Raw genomic sequence first — 26,681 nt, 5'->3', positions numbered from 1 at the left:
CAACAATCACAACACAAAACACCATCTCGCTTCAATACTTACTTTCCAATTTAGTGGAGAGATTACATCTACAGCTTTGAAATCAGCAAAACTTACATTCACAGAGTATACAGCTTTAAGTCAATGCACATCCCACGACAGAAATGCTGTCAAAGCCCTCTGATTGTGTCATTTTTTTTGTGTCACTTTTTTCCCCCCTAAAAGTACAGAATGTCAAACCAAATTCACTACATTTCTGAGATCATACCACCCAAATCTATCTTGAGGTAGATTTATGTTTTCTTTGTACTGTGTTGTCAGATTTTAAACACAAAGAGTGTACTGTTAAAGAGGGAAACCTCATTACAATGAGCTGCTTGGGACCACTGAAATTTTCTTGTTATATTGCGTATTTCATTTTATCAGGGATAAAAACAAAAGGGTATAAAATCAAAGGGACCTGCAAAATCATCTTGTCGTCTGCTGAGAATGAAAAGGGCATTAAGTTGTCTCAAACACTATGGGTTCAGTGGCAACTTAACGTCCTTCTCATTCTCACCCGACGTTGTTATATCATGCATCTCGCTCTGTCTGACCTTGTTACAACGACGTTCCACTGAAGGAAATATGAAATAAAAAAAAATACACTGAAATATACTGACAAATTATCTAACAAGAAACTGGCACACTGTATTTCAAGCTCTTTTCATGATTTATACCAAAAGCTCACCACGATTTGGTGCAATTTATACTGAGACTGTTCACACATGTTTACACTGTTGATTAAATTAAACATTACTTATAGTTGGATATTTCAATATCTTTGGTGTCTTATAAAGTTGCATCAAGTCCAAACACACACACACATACACATACACACACATACACATACATACACACACATGCACACACACAAACACATGAACTTCCCTTGTCAATGTAGCATAAATATCCAATGATGCTTTGGTGAAGTATTCATGCAGACAGGCCATGGACCAGAAGTTAAAAGCAGAGCGAAGAGTTCTTGCTTGCTAACATTTCTTGTCCAACATGATGTTGCCATCTTTGTCCTTTATCCTGAGGCGTCCACTGGAGTACCGTGTTTCTTGTCTTCCATCTGGGTAAACTGTCTTCACTGTCCCGTCGGGATACTCTCGCCTCTGAAATATCAGGACCCAGATTTAAGGAGATATGATTATAAAAGGTAAATACTAACAGGGTCAGCATTATTATTTTTCCGTTTGTTCTGCTTGTTCTATTGGGCAAGAATTATTTTTGTAGTCACATTCTTGACCTGTGATTTTACTGGCATGAGTAAACACATAACAATGAATTGCTGGCTTCATGTTTACAACATACCAAGTGTAAAAATCATCTCAAAAAGCACCGAAAAGAATTGTTTTACAACAGATAATACAATGAACCCTTCCTCAAAACTGACACATACACAAAACATCAGATTATGAAATGTCTTACAAGTGTTAACCCTATTTTACCTGGGGGGGGGGGGGGTCAAATTGACCCCCCTCGACATTTCGCGCCACGATTCCGCAACGCGCAAAGATTTTGCGCGTCGTTTCATGACTTTTTTCATTGAAGTCTCCCGCATATTTTGAGACCAAATTTGCGACGTGCGGGTACACCGTTCTGAAGTTACGCAATGTTTTGCATATGCATGTCAACCTGAAAACAGCTCAAATTCATGATATCGTGTGCAAATCCAATGCAAATTGTGTTTTTTGGTTTAATTGATATAAATTAGATTATTTCAACTTTTAACCATTTAATCAATTCTAATGAAGATAAGCTTGAAAAAGTGCCTGCAACAAATTTTGGCAAAAAACAATAGAAAACAAAAGGTCGAAAAAACAATAAAATACATAAGAAATTAACAAAACAATAAAAAACAAAAGAAATTGATTTTGATTGTGCTATTTTTTTACAACAAAGTTGTTAAATGTGTCATGAGGAAGTCTGACACAAAAATTTAGCAATCCTTTAGTCTTTTTAATGGAGTTATAGGTGAAAATATGATTTCATGCATAAATTTGCATAATTAATTTATTAAAAATAGAAAGCAAATATTTTTCTATTGTATGACCATGTAATCTTGTAGATGACATCCGGCTCTATCTTCAGGCAAAATTTTGTGGCGATCACGCGATCGGTGGCCGAGATCTGAAGGGGGGGTCAAATTGACACCCCCCCCAGTAAAAACTTGGTCTCAAATAGCCCAGTTAAAATAGGGTTAATTACAGAAAGAGAGGTAAATGAAAAAAAAAAAAAAAAAGAACTGGAATTGTCTTGTTTTCACAAACCTTGTACTGGTCAGTGTGAACCTCTCTCTGGCCATTGGGAAACTCCATGACCCGCTGACCGCTGGCATCTACCCTCAGGACAGTACCATCAGCAAACACGCTCTCCTCCCCACCATTGGGGAACAGGTACTTGATGGTCTGGTCTGGGAATGTGATCTCTTTGGTGCCATCTGGGTAGTGCTTCTCAGTCTGATTGCTTCACGAAGATATAGAAAGAATGTTGAAATATGAATGAATGATTGATTGAATGAATGAATGAATGAAAGAATGAATGAATGAATGAATGAATGAATGCATGAATGAATTAATCAATTGATGAATGTATGAATGTATGAATGAATGTGTGGATGTATGAATGAATTTCCAAGGTAATTGACGGTCTGGTCTGGGAATGTAATCTCTTCCGTGCCATCTGGGTAGTCCTCAGTCTGACTGCTTTATGAAGACATAGAAAGAATGTTGTAATATGAATGAATGAACGAAAGAATGGATGAATGAATGAATGTACAATGTATGAGTGAACTAATGGATGGATGAATGAATGAATGAATAAATGAATGAATGCATGAACAGATGGATGAATGAATGAATCAATATATGAATGAATGAGTGCATGACTGAATGCATGAATGAATGTATGTACAAATATATGAGTGAACAGATGGATGAATAAATGAATGAACATATATTGCATAAATATATGAGTGAACAGATGAATGAATAAATGAATGAATGTATGAGTCACAGAATGACATGAGTGACTGAATGACAGAATGACTGAATTAACAGATATACAAGTAAAACTAACAAACAAAACAAACAACTGATGGATAAACAAACAAATACAAACAAGCATATTACAAATATAGCTCTCAAATTGGCAAAAATATAAGAGAGATACATTGGGTTGACCACACAGACATAACCCAAGGCATTGGCTCTATCAAGTGGCTTGCCATATCAATATCATGTACACACAGCTTTACTAAAGTTTTGTTAATTCAACCTGAAAAAAAAACCCAAAACAAAACAAAAACAAAAACTGTCCAACAACATAAGTTTTACATTTTTCTTATACATAGACGTCAAGTCAATAATGTTGACTTAAAACAAGGACAATATTTCAAACAAGTCTAATCAGCTCTTTAGGTCTCTATTCAATTATAACAGTATACACTTACTTTGAAAACTGGAGGATTTCCAAGCCATCAGGATATGTTGTATGAGTTGTCTTGGTCTCTGAATAGTAGTATACCTGAAGCAGCACAAAACAAAAAGGCAGAAATTGTTTAATAGCCACAAAGGGTTTTGAAACTATACCAAAATGTGGAGTTAGCACTCCTTTGCTTCTAATTGACAGGCTATTAAAATCACTTCAGGTTTACCCTAGCACTCACAACAGGAAATTCTTGTGGCTTCTGTCTGTACTGCAAGGAGCAAAACCTTTTGAGGACAGGAAAGTACCTGGAATTTAACCTATTGAGGACAAGTCCTGAGTATACTCAGCCAGGTGTCTACAGGAAATGCATGTTGTAGCAAAATCAGCCCATCCTCACTGGGTAAAAGGAGAGGAAATGCTTTTTGGCATCATGTACGCCTTCTAGTGTACTTCTCATCCATGACTAAACATAGACTCATTCAAATGTGAATACAGAGGCAAAGAGGAACAAGGCAATTACATCGGCAGGAAACAAAGTACAGCATGCACTTGATAATGACAACAGGATCACTAAATGACAACAAGATCACTAATAAATTTATCATATTGCAGTGAATAAACCTGTAAATTCACATTGCAGAGTACTTACAGTCAAGCATAGAACAAACTATTGGCACTATACAAATGAACCACTGAAATGCTTCATAGTTTAAATGGGCAAACTGTAGCACAGACTTATCAACACTGCAACACAAACTGGTCAAATTGTTACTGAAGACATATTGGATCACAGACTAGTCAGCTTGGGTCACAGATATGTAAATTTGCTCCCACAGACAAGTAAAATTTGACCACAGACCAATCATGACGACTGGATCACAAACACGCTAGTCAAGCTAGCTCACAAAATGGTAAGGCTGGACCACATACTAGTCAGAGGTTCACTTCTGCACTCACCACTCTCTGGTCTGGCGTTATCTGCTTCATGTCGCCGTTGAAGAAAGAGATGATGATGGAGCGACCATCAGGACTGATCTCTTTCGTCGTCCCGTTGGCAAACGCTAGAACCCTCGTACCATCGGTCTTGATCTGTTCAACCTGACAGAATGGTAAAAAAAAAAATCATTATTCCTCAGCACGTAATCTTTGCAATGCCTGTGCCAAACCTATATCAACTCTCTAAAAATGTGAATATATTCATTGAATATCTATTATCAATAATTACAATAATGATAAGAAAAAGCAGAAGAAGATGATGAAGAAGAAGAAGGTGGAGAAAGAGAAGAACCAGAAGAATAACCACACTATCTCATATCTCTTGGTCTGGTAAATTTTGAAGTTGATTAATCATTTGCCATTCCTAACTCCACTTAAAGAGACCTGCAATTGTGAATTGTTTCATTGTATTCTGCTAAAATTTGGTAGTATGTATCATGAACGTGTGGGACTGAGCAATATCCATGAAGATTTCTGAGTAATAATTGATTGTACAAAGTGACAATTTGCAACTGATTTCATAACTCACCTTCCCATCTGTGTGCACAATTTCCTCATAATTTTCCATTCTTCCATTGGCTTGGGGTTTGATCACCCCTCTGGGGGGACTTGTATGGTGGGGTCCGCCCTGTGCGTGCCTGCTGGGTGAGCTGTGCTGCCGGGCCTGTGGACTGTTGCTGAGAGGGGTGTTCCGGGAGGTGGATGGGGATGAGGGTGAGAGGGAGGATGGTTTTGTTCTCGTCGGGGGAGGGGTCCTCTCGTGGGGTGTTGGTAAGGGAGGCCGTTCCCGTCTGGGTGGTGAGCGACTCCTCCTTGCATTGAGTATTCTGCTCTCATAGATACTAAAGAGGGGAAAACAGTAGATTTGGAGCATTACATTTGTGTCTTCCTTACATGTAGCAAGTCACAGTCAAAAGCAATATGTGAACCCCTAGACTGTTCAAAAACAAAAGTACTGCCACGACATATGAAGAAGTATGCTGTGATAGATAGAAATTCAAGTTGATGGTTTGGTAAGAGGTCACGTCTGAATGTATAGTTACACTATTTTCACACCTTCAGCTTTGCAATGGTCTGATATGCAGGGAACAAATTTGTAGGAAGATTGAATGATCAAAAATACAGATTTGTGACTCATATTTACAAAAATTATTAATTTTACGTACCAGAGAGCAAGACAGACAGCTTTGTTTAAATACATTTTATCTCTTTGAAGTTGTCACATGGTTCAAAACTTGTTGGAACTTTTAATACAACTACAATTTTAAACTGGATAGCTTCATACATAAAATCCAAACCAACACTTCACTAGAAATATGGTAATCATGCAAAAAAAGATAACTATATTCACGATTTTTGTCACATTTCATCAGAAATGGGCACATATACATCCAACAATCTTAACCCAAGAACAAAAGTGCCATTTACAAATTACAAATTCATTACCTAATTCATTGCCTAAGAGCATGCACAACCAGATGACAGAATCTGCACTTCCACTGTATCATTGGTCATGTAAGCACATCATACATAAGGCAGTAAAACTTTACTTAAACCATACAATCTAAGACACAATGCATGGCTGCAACCTCTGCAGATATTTAAAGTAAAACACACCATACTGATTCACAGTAAAAAAAAAAAAAAACAAAACAAAAAAAACAACAAAACAAAACATTTTCAAGGCGAAAATCATATTCTAGTTAAGAAGTGGAAACATTGCTCACAATAAGCATGCAAAATCAAATCTCTAAAAAATGTTGTAAGTATTAAAAAAAACACACTTTCTCAATTTTGAAGAAGAAAAAAAAACATGCTAAATGTTGTAAAATGTACTAGCTGGCAGCTCAAAAATTTAAAGCTACCAAGAGTAGCAGATGATGAAACATGGCCAAATTAAGTGGAATGACATGCTGGCAATTGTCTGATGGGGGAAGACAAAATACACATAGAGAGAAAAGACTGAATTGGAAGACTAGGGTACGAAAGCAATATGAACAAGAGGAAAGAATATCCCTGCTGATGTGTATTTATGATGTGGCTAGTAATAAATCATAACGTGTGATCCATGATCTCAATGTTATCACTAACCAGTCACTACTACTACTACTACTGCTACTATTACCTACTACTACTACTACTACTACTACTACTACTACTACTACTACTACTACTACTACTACTATTACCTACTACTACTACTACTACTACTACTACTACTACTACTACACTGTAACCTCTGCCACATATATTATACTTCAGTATATCAGCACAGGTTTATAGACACCATAGCTTCTAACACACACAGTCAGAGACAGGCATTATTACTATACATTGTACTTACTAGCTTGATTCCTGATGGGTTAGTCAATACGAATGGTGGTTGATGTAATTAAGATTGATAAAACAAAGCGTTTTGATGAATGATGAAAGTAAGAATGACTGGTACGTCTAAATGGGAGCAAATGATGTCGGGCATGCAAATGAAAACTATAAAAATTTTCACAAACCGTCTTGTTCAAAGCGAATGGATCAAACATGTTTGAACAGACTCTAACCTAGTTTTTTCCCTTTAAGTTCGGCTCAAGAAGTGGAATCAAAAGATTCTGTTGTTGTTACTCAAAAATAACAACTCATCACGTGACTATGCAAAATAAGATATCACTATAGAAGATTTCTTAGTCCTTCTCATTTTAAAAGGGGTCCCATACACAATGTGGTCATGTTACTCAATGTTTATCAGCTGTTCAACAGATAACATGATGTGCAGTTGAGGTTCACAATGTGATAATGTACACTTGTTGGAAGATGGAAAAATACAACGAAAAAAAAAAAAAATAAAATCTCAGAATGAAAATACCCAAACATTGTTGCATTATGAATGGCAAATGTAGATGAAGAAATGAGAAATGGAAGTATGTTTAACATTTGCTCCTGAATTAAATAACATGATCAAGTCTTGTCCAAAAACCATAATTAACTTTGGTGTAAAAAATAAGTTATAAATCATGTAATAATGGTCAGTAAATCAGGCACTATTGCCAAATTTTTAAACTATGACACTCACTTTGACTCATTTTGTCCAGTGCGGTCTTTTCCTGGCGGGGAAAAAGCCTGCAAATATTCCCCATCGTCTGAACTTTCTGATGGCACCTGCGCCCTTCTCTCCACGCTGTGCTGGACATCTCCGTTTCTCGCTGTGAATTGATCCTTGTTCCCAGGCCTCCTCTTGTTGACGTTGTTGTTATTGGTCTGTTCCACTATCTGATGTGGGGGTGGTCTGACAGGAGGTCTGGGCTTTGGGATGGCTGGTGGCTGCATGTGACTGTTTTGTTTGTTCTGTTCAAGGGTAGTTCACAACATTTTTTTTATCAAGATCTGGTGTCTAGACATTCTACTGTTGCAGATTTATTGAATTCTTATGAAATAATAAATGGAATGAAACAGCAGCCTTCCTAATTAGGTTTAAAGCATTACACACTTTGTATATAAGTAATATTTGCAATGCACTAACAATCTGGAATTGACATTATTTTTTTTCCATTTTTTCCCCTTTCGTTTTTGTTCAAATTTCCAGCTTCATTCACAATTGACTCAAAACTTCTAAACAATGAATAGATGTACATGGATAAAAGAGAGAGATGTATATGAAGGATAAAATAAAAGAATCCCCTAAACGTGGCTATGCTCAAAGTACATTCAGCCTTCTTTGTCTACGTACCTTGTTTTCCTCCTGTCGCCATGCCAACAATCTCCTCTGCTCCATGAGCTTCACTTCCTCCCTCAGCTCTCCATTCTCGGTCTCCAGGGCCTCGATGCGGTCTCGCAGACGCCTCGTCGAGGCATTCCATCTCGACTCCCGCTGCTTTAGCTCCACCTGAAGATCACTCAACTGGTGGGGAAAAAGGGGAGATGAAAGACTGATTAAAACTGAGATAGACATATTACATTGAAGGATATTAACAGAACTATCAATATGCAGAGAGATACACAGATAGATATTAAACAGATACATATTAAACAGATACATACACATTAAGGTGATAATGATAATAATAACACTTAAATTGCACCAAATCCACTCTGTAGAGTGCTCCAAGGCACAGACATACTATGTGGGAAGGGCAGATAGAAAGATAGACAGAGGAATATGTGTATGGATGGAAATCAGATAGATGGACAGATAATCAGAAAAAGAGACAGATCAAGAGACAGAGGACTCAGAGACAAACACAGAAGTAGAACTTATGCCAGTGCAGATCAAAACTTGTTATACAAAACAGGATAGAAACAAGTTTTAGTTTGTTGCAATGTAAAAGTTTTGCTATTGAAGGAAAACAACAGAGACTGTGGCTCAGAATAGAAGGTATTTATGGATTTTCAAGGAGCTATCAATATAACTCTATGGTATTTTCAACAAAGGGAAATTCACAAACACATACATGCATAGTTCACATGTATCTAGATTTACTGTGTATGCAAAAATGCATTAACTTCAAGTTGAAGGGTTTGTGCCTGCACCATGCTTCACCGGTCAGTCAAAATTCAGCATAGATGATAAAGATTACACGGAACATTTGAGTAGGACATCAAAATCGTGCCTCAGTCCATGGAGTGGACACAATGAAAGAAAGCTTCCTCACGTCCACCAACATCAAACATGTGCCAACACCTATACATACACACAAACAGATAGACACAAAGACTTTTCCCTAGTACCTACATATACACACAAAATACACAGTCACATAATATCTCCTTTTGTACTGATCATAGACAGGAAAATATTGTTATATTTGCTTCCTGTGTATCATTCAAATGCATGTCCAATTTCAGTAATTACTTTGTATGTTCTGTTGGGGGAAAAAAAAAATGAAACTACAGTTTAAATTGAAATAGAATTGGAAAAAAATAAAATCTTTAAAACTGCCAAAACAAATAAACAACAAACAACATTAACAACAACAACAGCAACAACAACAACAACAACAACAAAAACCAAACAAAACAATTACTCTGTAATATACACAGGATGTATACAGTGAACTGGACCTCATGGGGATCAATTCAAAAGTCAAGATGAAATGACAAATATTTGTTACAAACTACTATGTCTGTCGAAAATGATGATAAATATACTTTATACTAACTTGGTTCTTCAGCAGCTCAATCTCCTCCCGATCTCGTTTATCCGGTATGGATCTCATCGTCTTCTGGTGCTTCTCAAACAATTTCTTCTCTCGTCTGGAAATACAAGAAAGAAAGTCACAAACAAACAGTCAACACACTACATTTGTGAAGGCAAAAATTGTGAGTAATTTTCAACAGTGGCACAAGTACCAGGACAAAGCATAAAGCAAGTATGAGCAAGAAATACAGCATTGTGCTGATTGAGATATTTATAGAATGTGACTGAGTACAACAATGGCTGTATATTGTTGCATTGTTAGTGTGGAAAAACAGTACCATATGACAACTCATATTTATGTATTTGGTCTGAGGCAACTGTGACAAATTACTAGTCTTGGGATAAAATTCACAAAATTTTATTCTGTGAATCCATGTCATTGCTTACAGTGTGGAAAAAGGACAACTGCTATATCAATATATTCAGGTTTTGTACTCTTGCAAACTTGAATTATCATCTAAGATTTACTACTCTGTCTTCACAAAACCTTAACATAAATGTTGATGGTGTCTTAATAACGACATGGCTCCATTCACGATTTTAGATTATAATGATGTGTGATTTCAGAAGTCATGCAATGATTTTCAACAGTCTGGTCATGTTGAAAAAACATTCTTCTATACGACACAGTACCCTTGATGACTAATTGTGATAGGAACAAGTCATTTGGGCCCCAGCACTGCAAAGCCATCCAGACTTGACTAGTCAGGAGGTCGCACAAAGTAACAATCAACATCTGTAACTCAATTCATCTTGTTTACAGAAAAATACATTTGGTTTGAATACTACAACAAACTTAAACACTGCATGACTAAAATAAAAATGACTGAATAAAGAATGCATGCCAAATTTTGAACCCCATGTTCTGGGTGTATATTTCAACTTGTTTACAGAAAAAGAAGGGATTAGAATGTCAATCAAATTGTAAAAACAGTAAGGTAAGGAATGTTCAACACCTGTGCATAACAATCACTGCCACTTGGAAAAAATTTAGAACACCTGAATTTCTCATTCTACTAAGTAAATTACTGCTAATTACCTCATTCATGGCATGTGGAAGACAATGGGGTCTGAGCCCAGAATAAACTTGTTTGTCTTTTCATATGCTATTCAATCCACATTTTCAATGAAAAAACAAACAATCTGAGGGTGAGATTTACATAAATGTGTTCAATCCACACATATACTAGCATTCAAATGGAAAGAAAAGAATTCATCTATCAAATAAATATTGGCACAAACACACTCATTTTACACTGGAACACAGAAACTTTTAGACAGCATTTCATGGCTAATTTCTATCTTACAACATATATTCTGTCTGAAGAACATCAACAACCTAGACAAACATACCAGGAGCCCCGTTTTGACAAAAGAGATCAATTATAAATTTCCTTTACACACTGGCTGCCATAGACTTATGATAGAAATCAACTATATAATCAATTATAACTCTTCATAAAACATGGCCCAGATGGTAATTGAAATAATGCTATTAGATAATGACTTACTGCAGGGCACTACTTAATACAGCACACAATTACACATAAATCCCATATATGTTGCAAACAAATTCAAAATTGGATGTCACAGTTGTACAGTAACAGACATGGATGAAAACAAACCACACAATCAAAGTTTCACTCTCAAAATAAGAAACAACACACCCTACACATACAATATCATGACCATTCAAAAAAGACAAGAATCTGTACAGAAGTGTAACTTCAAATCCATATGAAAGCAGAATGATATAGTCTAAGTTGCACATTTGTATGGAATACAATTGTTTTATAATGGAGGCCTTCCAACCACCTACACGCTGTGAAAAAATAATGGTATTCTTCAAAAGCCTGCATCACAAACTCTTTTAGCAGATGCTGTTGTATTCACTTGAGGCATGAAATTCAAAATATCAATCTAAACAGAAGGCACAACAGTGAAGGTGTATGTAGAATTTGAAACTTACCTTAACACCACTTTCAAACAAGCACATGCATACAGTCCACATACAGGAATGTGACTCTAGTCACCCCAAAACTTCCACTGCATCATAACAAAACTGTCCTTGAGAATTACGTTCACGTAAACAAGCTCACTGGCCATCACTGGTAATTACGCATCCAGTCTATCACGTAATTCCTGTATCGGTTAAGTCATTCATTACTGGAACACCCAAAGCTAATTAGCAGCTGAAGAATCTCAACACCAGCTGTTACACATTAAAGAATTACTGAGAGCGAGAGAGTTAATTGAGGAAGGCTATTAGACTCTTAGGGTGTAAGCCACAAACATCTCATCCAGCGATACAGAAGTAGGTCGTTATCCGTAATGTGAAATTTCCTCAAATCCCCAAACGGGTGTGAAATAGAATCTCTTGTATAATCTATCAGGCAGGTAGAGTTTCCAAGATGCATTTGGCAAGCCTAATCACACTTATCCAATCATGTGCTTCACAAACAGGTTGACTGCACTTGCTGTGTGAAGGCGTTACAAACGCTTCTGGTAAATCCTTTTCAGTGGTAATTGCGGACAATAGTAAGGGAACTCATTTACATACTGCTACCACGGTCACACCTGTTTTCAGCATATTATGTGGAGTGCAGTGACTACACATAAATACAGGTACCTATCTATAGCAAAGCGCGACAAATAAATACTTGCTAAACATAGGCTCAGTGTTAAAAATAAAAAAAATTAAACAATACACACATATAGTGCCACGGTAGGTAAATAGACCCGGTTTCAAAGTAATGGCATTCATCCCCCCCCCCCCCCCAAAAAAAAAAAAAATGCATACATGAATATAGCATGGTGTATATACTTCCTTGGAAGACAGAATTTTCATGTTTTTTTTTTTTTTTAGTGAGTGGACAGATATTTTGTTCATCTTTTGTGCTCATTAAGCTAATGTTCCCTATTGTCTTAATCCCTTGTGCTTGGTCATGCCGTGACCATGAGGTGTTTCCTACAATTACATTTTACTGAGAAAGACAGAGACAATGGACCTTTCTCCTTACTGAGTCCTTTCCCAGACCAAACTGAAGGGTTGGGCCAAGCTATGATTAGATACTTCCCAAAACATAGGCTACGTGGAAGTGCTTCATCAAAGGATGCATAACATTGGCTGGGCACAGCTTTCATTCAGGTAATTTTTGGAACAACAATGCCATTTTGACTAGATGAATGGAGAACTGCATTCATTTCACTAATGTTTTGTCATAACTTTTGGCTTGAAACCCACAACTCACGGAAAAAACATAAATCAATTACAGAAACAAGAGATTAGTCACAGATTATTAGTCACGGATCAATTTGGCATGGTCCTTGTTTGATATCTACATGGTCAAATATGAAACTACTCTGATAAAAAAAGTCAGAAAAACTTATGATCATAAAACAACATATTTGCTCCAAAATGGAGACATATGCATAACAATTGTGTGAAATAAAGCTGTGATAACAATTTCAGTTGGGTCACAACAGAAATGTGAAGTATTAACCAAAAAGGTTTATATTTCAAGTATTGCAATCTCAGAGCATACCCGATTGTGGTTGTTATGTGATGTTTTATAATTGATTACTGTAAAAGTGGAAATTTTCGTGGTGTTGAAATTTTTGCGCATTTCGTGCAACCAGAAGCTACCGTGAAAATAAAAGCACGCAAATATTTCTGCTTGCCCTGTTCCAGTAATTGATTTCTTGATTCCGCGGAATCAAAAACATGCGAAATTCTTCTTACCTGGCCGAGTGCGAAAAGTTAGTCGGGCAAAAATATCCACTTTCACGTAAATTAATTACATATATTGGGGCCATCCATCGCAAGTGAGAGAAGTGCATGCAGCTGTATTAGCTGCATATGATTCAATACTACTGTTATAGCACGATTCAATCATCACATACTAGTACAATGTTCTACCCACCTACTACTGAACGGGTTGTGATATTCAGGAACTATTCTAAATTAAAATTATCAACATTATTTTACATTTTTGATCTGAAAATACTACACAACAGCTCAACATCCTGGCAAATTGTATCAGCCAGACAAGTTTCTTAAATGAGTCTTTCAATATATTGCCAGCAAACTCCAAACAGTGGAAGATGAAATTTGAGACCTTCTAAGAATTATGTTTTAGCTTTAAACAAGAGGAAATTGTATTTTGATATCAAATTGTTCCACATTTGTAATGATTTGAAAACAATGACTCTGAAAAGGGGTGGATATTATATTTGCTAGATTGTTGACAAAAAGAATGATTGAACAGTATCTTGATCAACTAACCAATGTGAGAGTTGTGTGCAAAGACATTGATACCTTGTGTAATTTGCATCACATAATTTGGACCAATTATGGTATTTAACAAAACATTATTTCCATAACTTTCTTTCCGTCTTTGCAATCTCAGTAAAACCATGACTGTTCTATGACTTCACTCTTCTCAGTAGAGTACAAAGTACAGTAATTTTCCTTTACTTTTAATCATTCAACAACAACATTGTATCAACTTGTAAACTTACTTGAGCTTCTTTGTTTCTTCTTCTTTGAATTCCTGAAATCGCCTGAGGTCCTCCGTCTTCTGCCTCTGAAATTCCTCCATTTCTTTCTTCAGCGAGTTCAAACCCTGCACATATTAACCAAACGAGCACATCAGCATAAATACAGTTCTCTTGACAGATGTAAATTACTTTTATCGTCCAACCCTTGCCACTTGCCCCTACCCCCCGTCTATGAATGGCACACCTGTGTGACCATGATTGTTTGTTTTGTTTTCTTTGTCTTTTTTTAAACACTAAACTATAAACCTCAGGTACACAGAAATCTTAGAAGAAATTTCATACTTTAATTAATACTTCTAAACACATCAGCAAAGCAAAGATATCAATGAAGACAGTGAACTCATTGGGAAATAATGTTTGGGGATATATTTAAGAGAACTTGAGGCCCTGCAATAATAATCCCCCCCCCCCTTCTATAAAAAAATAAGAATAAAAAAAAGAGGGGGGGATGAACAAGCACTTGTTGAAAACTCTTATAATTATGCAATTATTTAAATTTGAAGATGAAGAAAAAAAGAGAAATGAAAATCTTCAGAAAATTTTAGCACTTCACTGCTGCTCAGGCATACAAAGTAAGACTAATTAAACATATACACAAAGAAGAAAATACAAAATGAGGATGCACACACTGTGATTTTTACACTTTTATCAGTGAATGTTGCTTACATGAGAGGATGACAGACACATAATCACAAGATTATGGATGATAGATACAAGAAAAATCAGCAATGAAAACACATACAGTTGATTCTATTTCAATTAGGCTATTTGAGATCAAATTTTTATAGGGGGTTCAATTTGACTTCCCCTTCAGATCTCGGCCACCAATCACAAAATCACAGCAAAATTTTGCACAGACATACAGCTGGATGTCAACTACATGATCATATGGTTATATGATGGAAACATATTAATTTTGTATTTTTATTTCATTATACGCAAATTTATGCATGAAATCATATTTTTGCCTGTAACTCTATTAGAAAGGCTGAAGGATTGCTAACTTCTGTGTCAGCATTCCTCCAGACCCCTCAAATTAGAACAAAAATTCATTTTTGATGTTTTTTGTTCTTGTTAATTTCTTATGTATTTTATTTGTTTTTCACCAAAATTAGTTGCAGAGACACTTATTAACATTAGAATTAATCAATTTCAAATATTAGAAGTTGAAATAATCTAATTTATATCAATTTAACAAAGACATACAATTTATATTGGATTTGCTCACAATATCACAAATTTGAGCCGTTTTCAGACGGACATCCATGTACAAAACATTTACTTCGGACCGGTGTACTCGGATGCCCCAAATGTTGTGTCACAATATGCAGGAGACTGCAAAGAAAAAGTCATGAAATGTCATGGCAAAATCTTTGCATTTTGCAGAATCATTGCGTGAGTTCCAGACCTCCCCGTAAACCCATTGAGGACGAGTCCCAAGTATTCTCGGGCAAGTGTCTGTGGGAAATGAGTGTTGAAGTAAAATCAGCCCGTCCTCAATGAGTTAAGATAGGGTTAAAAATCTTCTCTGTCATGGCACAGAAATGAGTACAAGTCATTGGATGCCTGGCTCACCTTTTCCCTCTCTTCTCTCAGCTTTGCCAGGAGGAGATTCTCCTTGCGGAATCTCTCGATCTCGCCCTCCAGTTGGTTCAGTTTGTCTCTCAGCAGCCGCGCCTGGGATCCGTCCCCGACCTGCCTCTCATTCAACGCCTGCAGCGCCCTCTCTTGGCGAGCCTGAAATTATTCAAAGAGGGAACGGTCAGATCGCAACTGTGCTATGTTTCTCAAAGTTCAAGGAATGGTTGTGTTAGATACTGTTCGGTAGCACTCTGCTATCGCTGTCTCACATATACTCTGAGGCTGTGTATGTGTATTGCATATCAGAACATCTCATTGTCATAAAAAGACAAATACTCACTGTACTTGTATCACAGTGATATAAGCACCTCATTAGTCTACCTTAATATTGAAATGTAACATTAATGAAAAAAAAAAACAACCTTGTTTGCAGCTTTGGCCTGTTTAATGATGCCTTTACCTTCACCACTCAAACCATTATTACATAATCTGGGGAGCATTTTTATTGAAAAAGATTTCAGGGCAAAACCTCAGAAATGATCTTACTTTCAAGTTTGTTACAAGGTATTTCCAGTCCAGTTGCACTCTCCATCAGGTACAGGCAAATAATAAATATCATGAATAAAAACACAGCCATACTGCCATGAATAAATTCTGAGGAATGTTATACAAAGAGACACACATAACAATAAACTGTTAACGATCAGATTTTTTTCAAATGAGTATGACTGATGAGCCAGATAGCCTATGCACATTAGAAGTTGGAATATTTTGACAATTTGTTAAAAATATGTATAAAGGAGAAAGGGAAATATTTTGTTTCACTTTTGACATCTACTGCTTACCACTTCTTTCTTTTGCTCTGGAGTCTGTTGTTTTAGTTTGGGGAAGAGCCTAGCAACCAGCTCTGAGGTTGGAGGAGGGGAGAGATGAATCTGCTCCTCCACTGCTATGGTACCCTTTTTCCTTTTCATGCTGCTCACTGAACCATTTACTGATGAATGAAGAGAAATAAAAAAACACTTGTCAGAACTGAACATACTGCTGCTGTATTTCATGACTATTACCATACACTTTCTATTTATACTTTACTTTTCCAACACTACTTTATCATAACTGGGGTAACTGCAAAACTGACATGTCACAATGTTAACAGGTTAATGTTTCCCCATAATACAAGAATGACAACATAATCAATGCAAACATCATCACTACTCCAGAAACATTCCTGTAATTGCCAACATCGATAACATGCACAATTACCTAGTCAAGAAATCCAATATTGTTAGCAATACTTTTTTCCCCCACCAAACTGTTCTATAAAAGTACAACACTTTAGAATAATCAATCTGAAGAACATAAATCATTTAACCACTCTGGCTTTCTTACTTTGTCTACTTTGGAAATGGGTACCATGATGAAAGTGCCATTCCAATCACCAATATTTCTGTAGTTCAATGTCTTATTAGAAAATATTGTACATTTATCGGCACAACACAAATATTCCACTGACCATCTGACAATAGTGTTGTTTGAGAATAAGTGCCATTACAATAATGCTATACTCATTACATTTTCTAAAGAGGAAACTTACTCATCAACAGAACACAAATATTTTACTTTAATCATTACAGCATTCTGCCGGTACGAACACTCTATACAGAATCCAAATCATTCACATACCCTTTGATACTGGTGTTGATTTCAGATTGGGTGCCATGGCAGCAATGCTATCCTCGTCGCTGCTGTCACTGAGCTGTGCGCTGAAGTCTCCCCACGTCTCCTCATCCTCAAAGGCAACACGGTCATCCTCAGGGTAGGGACTTGCCCCCTTTCTGGGGGTTCCACTCGAGTCCTCTTCCTCCTCCATCTCCTGTGTGATGCCTTTTGTTTGGAAGACACGCCCATTTGATGCCATCCCATCTTCCGCTGCGCCAGCACTGCTCTTGGAGGGATCATTATTTGAAGTCACATGATCGTCTGATTCTCCCTCAACTCTGAGATGGACATTATTGTTGTTGCTCCTGTTTTCACTGATGCCAGTTCTGTAAATTTCTAAATCTTCCTCCTCCTCCTCCTCCTCTTCTTCATCATCATCATCATCACCGGTAGAGTTATTGTCCTCAGTGATTTGCTTGGAGCTAAAGCGCTCTCTGCCATACTGCTTTACTCCATTCATTGCTTCTACTGCATCATTTTCCCGACCGATTTCAACACTTCCCCCATCTCCTTCCCCGTCGTCTCTGTATGAATCCCGCTTTGAAATTCTCCTCACAACTTTTCTCTCAATCTTGCTGGGACCACCAGTATTATTTGATAAAACCCCCTCCTCCTCCTCCTCTCTTGCAGTCCTCTCTTCTTCTTCTTCTTCATCACTTGCTGATGAATAGAAATCGTCTCTGATCACGACTGCCTCGCCCTTTCCCAACAACCTGTCTTCAAACACATGATCTTGCAGAGTTTCCTTGTATACCGTCTCCACTGGTCTGCTGGAATTGTCCCGTGATTGGACGCTGCTCACAGCTTGCTCCTCCTCCATCGCCTGATCATCAGTCCGGATTAAACCCTGAGAACTCTCTGGAGCATTGGTGTTATGTCCATCTTTTTCCTGTGATGCATCCATCGATACCAAGGTTGGAAGTCTGTCAGCTTCCTTGATATGGGGTGAAAGTCCAAGAAGTTGCTGTTGTAAAAAGAAAAAGAAAAGAAAAACAAAGACAGAATCAAAACAAAAATCGAATAATGAAGGTTTTCGAAAGCAAGCTGTTTAGAAAACAAAACAAAAACTAGAAATGTCGCTACAGCGACTGGTTATACCCCCGCCAAACAACATTTCATAAGCTTTGGTCAAAAACTGAGGAAGTAGTTAAATCCGCAAGATCTTTCCTTGATCTTCTGCCATTAATATGCCGTTACCATGGCAACGTACTTTTGGGTACTGTCGAAAAATGCGTCTTGCACATCTACAACCAAAGGCACACATCTGTACCAAGTTTCATGGAAATTGGGCAAAAACTGAGGAAGTAGTTTGCAACACAAAATTTTCCATCATTTTGGCTCATAATATGTGAGCTGTTACCATGGCAACATACTTTTTGTCACTGTCAAGAAATGTGTCATGCTGACCTACATGTATATCCTAAGACAAACATTCAATATGAATTCCATGAGAATTGGAAGAACACTGATGAAGCAGTTTTGCCATGAAGCATTTTGCCCTATATTTTACCAATAACATGCCGTTACCATGGCAACACACTTTTTGCCACTGTGGAAATATGTGTCTTGCACATTAACATATTCAGATGAACATCTGTACCTAATTTCATAAAAATTGATCAAAAACTGTGGGAGGAGTTCGCGACGCAAGATTTGTACCCATTTTTGCCCATAATATGCCGTTACCATGGCAACGTACTTTTGGGTACTGTCAAAAAATACGTCTTGCACATCTACTACCCAAGGCACACATCTGTGCCAAGTTTTATGGGAATCGGTTGAAAACTGAGGAAGTAGTTCGCGACGCAAGATTTGCAACGGACCGACCGCCCGACCGACCGCCCGACCGCCCGACCGTCCGCTGATTCCTATATACCCCCTTCAAACTTCGTTTGGCGGGGGTATAACAAACAAAAAACCCCAAAGTTTAATCGTCTTGTTTTATTCCACTACAGCTTTCTGTACACTACTACTCCGTCCCATCCCCCCCCCTCCAAAAAAAAAGAATGCTTTAAGAAAATCTCTCCAGGAAAATATGGTTTACTCTTTATATTTTGATTGCTCCTCTCGATTGTACTTTGGGTACAAATTATGACAGGAAAGGTTCTGTATATGTCGAATATTTCGTGAGGTTTTTATTTTCACCAATTTCGCGAGTCAGCTGCTATTCGAGAAAATATTCACTCTAATGATGATATGAATGTGACATACGTGTATACATTTCTCCGTTCAGCACAGGACTTCCTAATCGCGAATTTAACCACTCGCGAAATTGTTGAGAAGTGCAGATTTGCGAAAATTTAGACACGCGAAATATATGGCATATACAGTATTTGGTAAGGTAACAGCCCCTTCAGAATGGCTAGGTACTGCTGTCATCTTGAACACGCGCAGGCTACCAAATGCCTGATGTGATACCTTACACTACAGATGTCGCACCATTCAAGTTAGAATCATGCAATTAAAAAAAAAAAATACTTGCATCCTCAGTCAACTAATAGTCTTGTGCAAAAAGAAACATATCTGCTGCAGTGAAGATTCCAAATTTTTCATTAGGTAATATCCATTGACACATGAGAGTTTGGGGACTTTTCAAGAGAAAAAAATACAAACTTAAGATATATTCAGACACTTTGCTTAGCTGTAAATGCTAGTGATTCCAATATCAGTCCTCTGAAATGGTCAACTCTGGTTAGTTTATCCTCCTTTAGATATATTCAGACACTTTGAAAAGCTGTAGATGCTACTGATTCCAACATTAGTCGTCTGAAGCGGTCAACTCTGGTTAGTTTGTTCTCTGTCATCCAACAGTAACCTTTACTGACCTGCTTGCGTGTCTGGGCCCTCTGAAGCACATTGACTACCAGTGATGCCTCACTGCAGAATGAGATGTTATCATCTGCTGCCTTCTCCAGCATCTCAAACTCATCAAGATCTTCCTGCTCAATCTGATGGGGGGGGGGGGGGGGGGGGCATTAAAGACACAAAGATTTGCTGTATGTTAGTTGTTTTTTTCTTTAAAAGATAGGTCATTTGACCTGGTATCAATCACATATAAGACCATCCCTATGCATCATATACCTTGCATCATACTCTGAAAGCATATATGACAGTCTTAATTGATTTTATTTCTACACAATAAAATGGGTACACTATATGCAACATAAATAATACAAAGAAATTACTACTAAGATACATTTAAATGCAGTAGATAGCCCTACTTAACACCGCCCTCATGGTGGAGCTGTTCTGCCAAGGGATCCACAATACACACTCAGTATGACATTATTGTAAAGAATTATTACATGTTTACAAGCTTGAAACAAAGATGTATTATAGTAATTAATCATTTTATGCAAAATGTTATGATAATCCCTTGTAGTCAACAAAGTTACACATTCTAAGCCTAAAAGAATATAAGGAAAGACAAAAAAAAAAAGGAAAAGAAGAGAATATAGAATTAAGGGGGAAATCTGCTTCTATGGAAAACAAAACAAAAATAAAATCAGCCTACCTCAGCCTTCTTCTCCCACACCATGATACGTCGGTTGAAGGAAACCTCGAGGGTGTCGTCGTGTCCCGACGTCGCTCCGTCGGAGAGCTGGAGGCCGGGGACGAGGAGTCTGTGCTGGAGGGCGACGCTGTCGATCTTCTCCCTCTCCACGGGCGAAGATGGCGCCCTGGCTCTCACTCGGTCTCGATCCCTGCTGTCGGATGCCTTAGGACGGGGCACGGGGATAGATTGGGGCTTCTTGAAGATGTTGTCGGCTGGGTGGGGCTCAGCTGGGGGTTGCTGTGCCTTGCTAGACACCTTTCTGGATATCTGGATATCCATACAAAACAAATACATTGAGATACTTGTATTCATATGCAATTACTGTGCACCAAATGGAACAATTCTATTGCTCCAGGCTCAAATTAATGCAGAAAATAGTCAAAAGTAAAACTAGAAAAGCATTCTTAGAGTGCAGACCTCTGCCAAGGAGCTCATTTCCACCCATCATTATACACTCATGCTGAAAATCGCAACATTAAGCCTTTTGTTTAAGTCATCAGTTCAGCTTCGCCTATGCAGTGCCTCGCCCGTGCGGAGCATGCTCGCAGCTTGAACTCTCAAGTTCATTGACTCTATCTGCAAAAAGATAAAAAAATCTTTCAAAAATCCTCAAAAAATCAAAGATCACTACTAAAATTTAATCATGTGTTCCTTGTGTCATTATCAACTTTTCCGGCAAGTTTCATTCAAATCTGTTCACAACTTTTTGTGTTATTTTGCAAACAGACAAACCAATGCTAATGATCACTTAACCTTCTCCTTCCTTGGCGGAGGTAATAATAACAAACAGTCTTTAAATCACTGAAAACAACAAAACTTTATTGCTCAACAATGTGACATACAATCACAAGATATCATTAATTAAGTGGCAAGTTGATAATTTTTTTTTTCAAATAACACCTCTGTGTTTTCAACATGAAAATACTTGAGAAACTCCTAAAATCTGAATACATAAGGTTATAAGAAGAGAGAAAATAGTGTCATATAGGGCTACTAAAAAAATGCCCTCTGGGAAAAGCCATATTTGACTGTATTCAAGGGAGCTTTCTATTAAAAAAACGAAAATAATTTGGATTATGTATGAAGTGGGTGATATCTAGCTTTATAACTATTTTGTTGTGATGGTTTACAATTTGGGGCCATTAAAGCCATTGCTAACTGCGAACTGGTCTTTTTGCTAGAAAACAATTTGTGCTGCAGGATAGAAGGAAAACAAGCCAACCTTCGGTGGCTCATCTTTCTTGGTCTTCTTTGTCTTGCCAACGCCAGTCTTCTGTTTATCTCTCTGGCCATCTCTCTCAGTCCCAGGTCCACTGCTGGTCTCTTGGCCCTGTCTGGATGCCTGTGTCTTCCTGGGTTTTAGCTTCCGGGGCTTCATGCCGAAGCGGGCGATGCCCTGGCCCCTCCTGAGGAAGGCGTGACGGTTAGTGGCCGATGTCGGCTCAGCGGTGGTGGTGGTGGCGGAAGCTGCTGGGGGCACCTGTAGAATAGTCCAAAGGTTAAACTTTGCTGTGACTAAAGTCTATTTCAGTGAGTCTTTACTCAACAGACACTGGGTGCATCTCAAGCAAACCAAATTTTTGGCATACCCTATCAAATTCCCAGAAGAATGTTTCTTGGCCTGTTTTCTCATGTGCAATGTAAATATTCTTCTTCAATGTCCTTTCATACACTTGAAGACAAACTACGTATGCTCATCAGTATGTGCAAAGCACACAGCAGTGGAGTTACTGTCTTTCAAAACTTCACATGACAAGACCATGCATTAAATACTAGATGAATGTGAACATAAGTGATCAACACCTTTTTTTTATTTCCAGTAGGCTAAATTGTGAAAAATTGATGTCTGAAGTATTTATTCACTTCTCTCCTTCTAGTGGACATAAGAAATAGATGGCAAATGACATTACTTCTTTCAGAGGATTGTACAGAATAACTTTTAGATCTTTATAAAGTAAAACATTTCATCATCATGTAGATGAATGCAACAAGTCTGCACGGGACAAAATACAGTTTCCCAAAATATGTAGAACATTTGCCTAGAAATACTTCTATAAACATCACTCATTTTAGTCTGCCATATAGGCTGTTATTTTTGCATACAGATGCTCAAATTCGCGCATGAGGATCTCACAGACATATTCGCCAGATGTTGTTTTCCCGAATAGATACCAAAGCTATCGTAACTGCACTTTCACCTTCGCGCATTTTCGTGTGTTTTTGAATTTGCAGTGCGACAACAATTCATGGAATTCTAGGAAATTAAACCCTTGTGAAAATAACTTCTTATACAGTACCTTTCCTCCAGTAGATTTTAGCTGGAAATCCACAAGCTCCTCAAAGGACTTGAACTCAATGCCAACTTGGGACTGGATCGGCCTGTCTCCATCTTCCCCCTGCTCTAAGACCGGCCCATGTCCCCGTCCACGGTGGGACGGGGTGGTGGGTGAGAAGGGAGACAGCTGGGGGGAGATGGATGGTGAGGGTGGACACCGGTCTGGGGAGAGAGGCAAGTCGCTCTCAGCTGTCCGCTCAGAGTCCGGCAGGTGGACCGACAAGTGCTGGACGTGACGAGGGCTACCGCTGGTGGGCGTCTAGCAAACAGATGCATAGATAATGAAACAAAGTGAGCAATTACCTACAATGAATGACAAGGTTAGTTAAAAAAAAAAAATGGGTTTCCATCACCTGATATAAAAACAAATAAAACAAGCAACAAACAACTAACTGACTGCTCAATAAATAATGAAAGTAAACATATGTGGTCAAATGACTTCAACCACAAGACCTTAAACATTACAACAAAGGAAGCCAATTTTCATCACTTAGCACATGATTATGCAAGCTCTAGAAAGACTCATATAACCTGGTACTGCATGTTATCAACAGGGTAATCATTAATCATAAAACAAAGATGAAAATACCAGGTACATCAGTTTAGGCAAGAAGATAGCACGTAACATTTGGGAACATGCAATATTGTAAAATATTAGAAGACACTAGATCTCACCATGCACTGGTCTGACACGGAGGGAAAGATCTCGTCATCTGTGTCGAGATTCTGCTCCCCATCACTTCCGAGTGTGTCACCGTGGTGACTGTTCTCCTTCTCAGCCGTACCCATCTCACTGGTCTCTGATGCCGTGTCTGGTAAGGGGTAGACACCGTCGAGAGAGAGGAAGCCTGGATGTTCACTTCCTGAATCAAGATCAGTGCCTTCTTCCTGGAAAGGGTAGATGGAATGGGGTTGCATGTAGGGAAGAATGATGTGGCATTATCAAAGTTCTACTACACTGTACTTCATTAAATTCTGTTTCTTCTCAGGGGTTATTCTTAAAATTGAATTTGATGAGAAATTTTAGCAGGTCCTGTTATCCTGTACACTTTTATCAAAGAAAACTACTACACAAAAGAAAGCATGTTTAGCAACAGTATGAAAAATGTGTAGCAAATTGTGATGTGATACCAGGAAAATGATTCCGTCTTGGTTGACTGTCAAAGTGAAACAGGGATTATCATTCTCAACATCATTTTCAGAGATCAAAGTGTCAATACATACTTTTGTTTGTTTCTGCATGCTTTATCTGTGTTGCATACTACTTTTAAAACATATGCTCTGCCCAATGAATGTGGCAGTGCATGTTAGTGATTGTAAACACCAATCACAGCAAAAGACCAGCACAGTCTTACTGTAGCTAGCGCTCACAAAAACTAATGAGGCAAAAGATTTATCTCCATCTGTTCTATACACGCACTGCACGAATGACATAACCTCCGCTGATTTCAACAAACTGTTTTGTCTAGAATAGACATCCACTTGAAGTCACAGAGCAGCCATGTAACATTTTTCCTACATTACTGCAATGGATAGGATGTGGAATTTATGCTCCACATACTTCACTGCCACTTAAAGGGTGAAAGTACAATCTTTTCCAGACGTGCGAAGATAGAACATGTTATACATCAGCTTCTTGTTCGACTGCAATATTTGTGCAGTCAGTATTACCATTGGCTCACTTAAGCATGGACTTCACTCACCCTCCTGTGAGTAATATGAGCACAGGTGGCTGCTAGAATATCCAGTTCTATCTATTTCTATTTCTATTTCTATCTTTTTATGGTACAAAGAAGATTAGAAACAAATGATGATTTTAGATTTGTTGATTTTGTAGGGAAACATGTCCATGAACATTATTTGGAAAAGAAAAAAAATCATTCTAGGGAAATATGATTGTGGGAAAAGGTTTGAGAGAATTGTTTAACGAGCATAAATTGAAAGCATTGGGGGCAAGGAAGAATGGACATTAAAAGTGGATTTGTAGGCAACCTGTCAAAATTTGCAGAACATGTATGCCATTCTTATTTTATCAGCACTAACCTGTGAATGACCATTTGCTCCTGCAGACTGGTCGATATTTGACCCAATGCCTTCCAGCAAGACGGGTCCAGTGTTCTGAGAGATGGACAAGGCTGCTGTTGCCTGTGCCAGAGCTCTGGGCAGGGAGCTTGGCATTCTCTTGGACCCCTGGGATGGACTAGCCACTGGAGACTTCACAGGGCTTTTCTTCTTACCAGGCGATTTAGGTGGCGACCTTTTCTCCTGGACCCCTATCAGAAAAGAAATGGATACATAAAAACTTTTCATTGACTCCTACAAATATCTTTTTTTTGCCCCCTTTTTTGTTAAAACTGGTACTGAACGTTAAGGGATATTAATAGAAGCCCTACAATTTCTGCGGAAATAACAAATATCACACCAAATTGTTTAAAACAACCCTGAGAAATGTAAATTATTGACATTCGACTCCCAAATATTTCCTTAAAACAATTCTAGGTTGCAGAAGACACAAAATATCCATCACAATGCCTTATCCTCAACTGACCATCCATGTGAAAATTAAAACTGCAAATGCTCTATGACCTAACCCTATTCGTCTACATCTGGGGAAGTTACTAAGTATCATGTAGACCCAAGACCTCTATGTGCCAAAGTTCCGGACAAGATGATCAACTTGCCAGCCCACTGCCTGAGTCCTCAGTTGACTTTCTCAGTGAAAATTTCTCAGGGAAATTTGACTCACCACCCCACTGCCTGAGTCGTTGCTGCATCAGTGCCTGTTGTACCATCTCCTGCTGGTTCTTCAGCATCTCCAACTGCTGCTGCTGCTGCACCATCAGCTGGGCCTGCTGCTGTTGCTGCCACTGCCGCAACAGGCGGAACTTCTCCAGCAGCTTGGCTTGCTCCTGGGTCCCTCTCTGCTCCATCAGGTCCTGGCTTATGTCTGGTGACAAAATGGGGGGGGGGGGGTGGTGGGGCAGGGGTTGGGGAATGGTGCAGGGTTGTGGTAAGCGAGATAGAGAGAGGCCTTGGTCAACATGAGGGTCCATCTTAGGTTTGGTCTATGATCATTACTTGAAACTTTGGTAAAATTCTTGATATATACGAATTCACTTCTACGTAAGATCAATCTGATTTTCTTTACCTCATAAAGGATAGTATTTCTTTTCCAGTGCAACCACATATGATATCCTTGATGTATTTTCTTTCACATATAATCACTTCTCTGTAAGATCAATTTTATTTCCATTACCTTGTGAAGGATATATATTCAATATTTCTTACCA

At 38.1% G+C, this 26,681-nt stretch overlaps 1 protein-coding gene across 1 annotated transcript; it reads right to left on the bottom strand.

Annotated features, from left to right (window-relative positions):
- Window positions 1-940: 940 nt before the first annotated feature.
- LOC140227665 (centrosomal P4.1-associated protein-like) lies at window positions 941-26,328 on the bottom strand. Its single transcript, XM_072308080.1, has 20 exons — window positions 26,138-26,328; window positions 25,435-25,664; window positions 24,067-24,279; window positions 23,354-23,650; window positions 22,279-22,536; window positions 21,015-21,323; window positions 20,326-20,448; window positions 18,134-18,464; window positions 17,465-17,863; window positions 16,627-16,775; window positions 15,776-15,937; window positions 14,162-14,265; window positions 9,603-9,696; window positions 8,174-8,344; window positions 7,520-7,791; window positions 4,982-5,294; window positions 4,414-4,554; window positions 3,479-3,552; window positions 2,298-2,493; window positions 941-1,139 (listed from the first exon to the last, which is right to left on the bottom strand). Exons 1-20 carry the CDS (start codon window positions 26,319-26,321, stop codon window positions 1,011-1,013), a joined length of 4,149 nt encoding a protein of 1,382 aa, XP_072164181.1. The 5' UTR covers window positions 26,322-26,328; the 3' UTR covers window positions 941-1,010.
- Window positions 26,329-26,681: the final 353 nt, after the last annotated feature.

Source organism: Diadema setosum, chromosome 4 (assembly GCF_964275005.1).
Source record: "Diadema setosum chromosome 4, eeDiaSeto1, whole genome shotgun sequence".
NCBI lineage: Eukaryota > Metazoa > Echinodermata > Echinoidea > Diadematoida > Diadematidae > Diadema > Diadema setosum.
Note: the sequence above shows the minus strand (reverse complement) of the source record. Positions and strands in the feature narration are given on the sequence as shown.

Coding starts and splice junctions, on each gene's coding strand:
- LOC140227665 (XM_072308080.1), bottom strand. CDS start 26,321: ATGGAGCAGAGAGGGACCCAGGAGCAAGCCAAGCTGCTGGAGAAGTTC. Junction 17,864..18,133: donor TGAAGAAGAAGAAGAAGAGA/GGACTGCAAGAG, acceptor ATGATGAAGAAG/AGGAGGAGGAGGAGGAGGAA. Junction 9,697..14,161: donor GAAGAAACAAAGAAGCTCAA/GTAAGTTTACAA, acceptor TTGTATTTCCAG/ACGAGAGAAGAAATTGTTTG.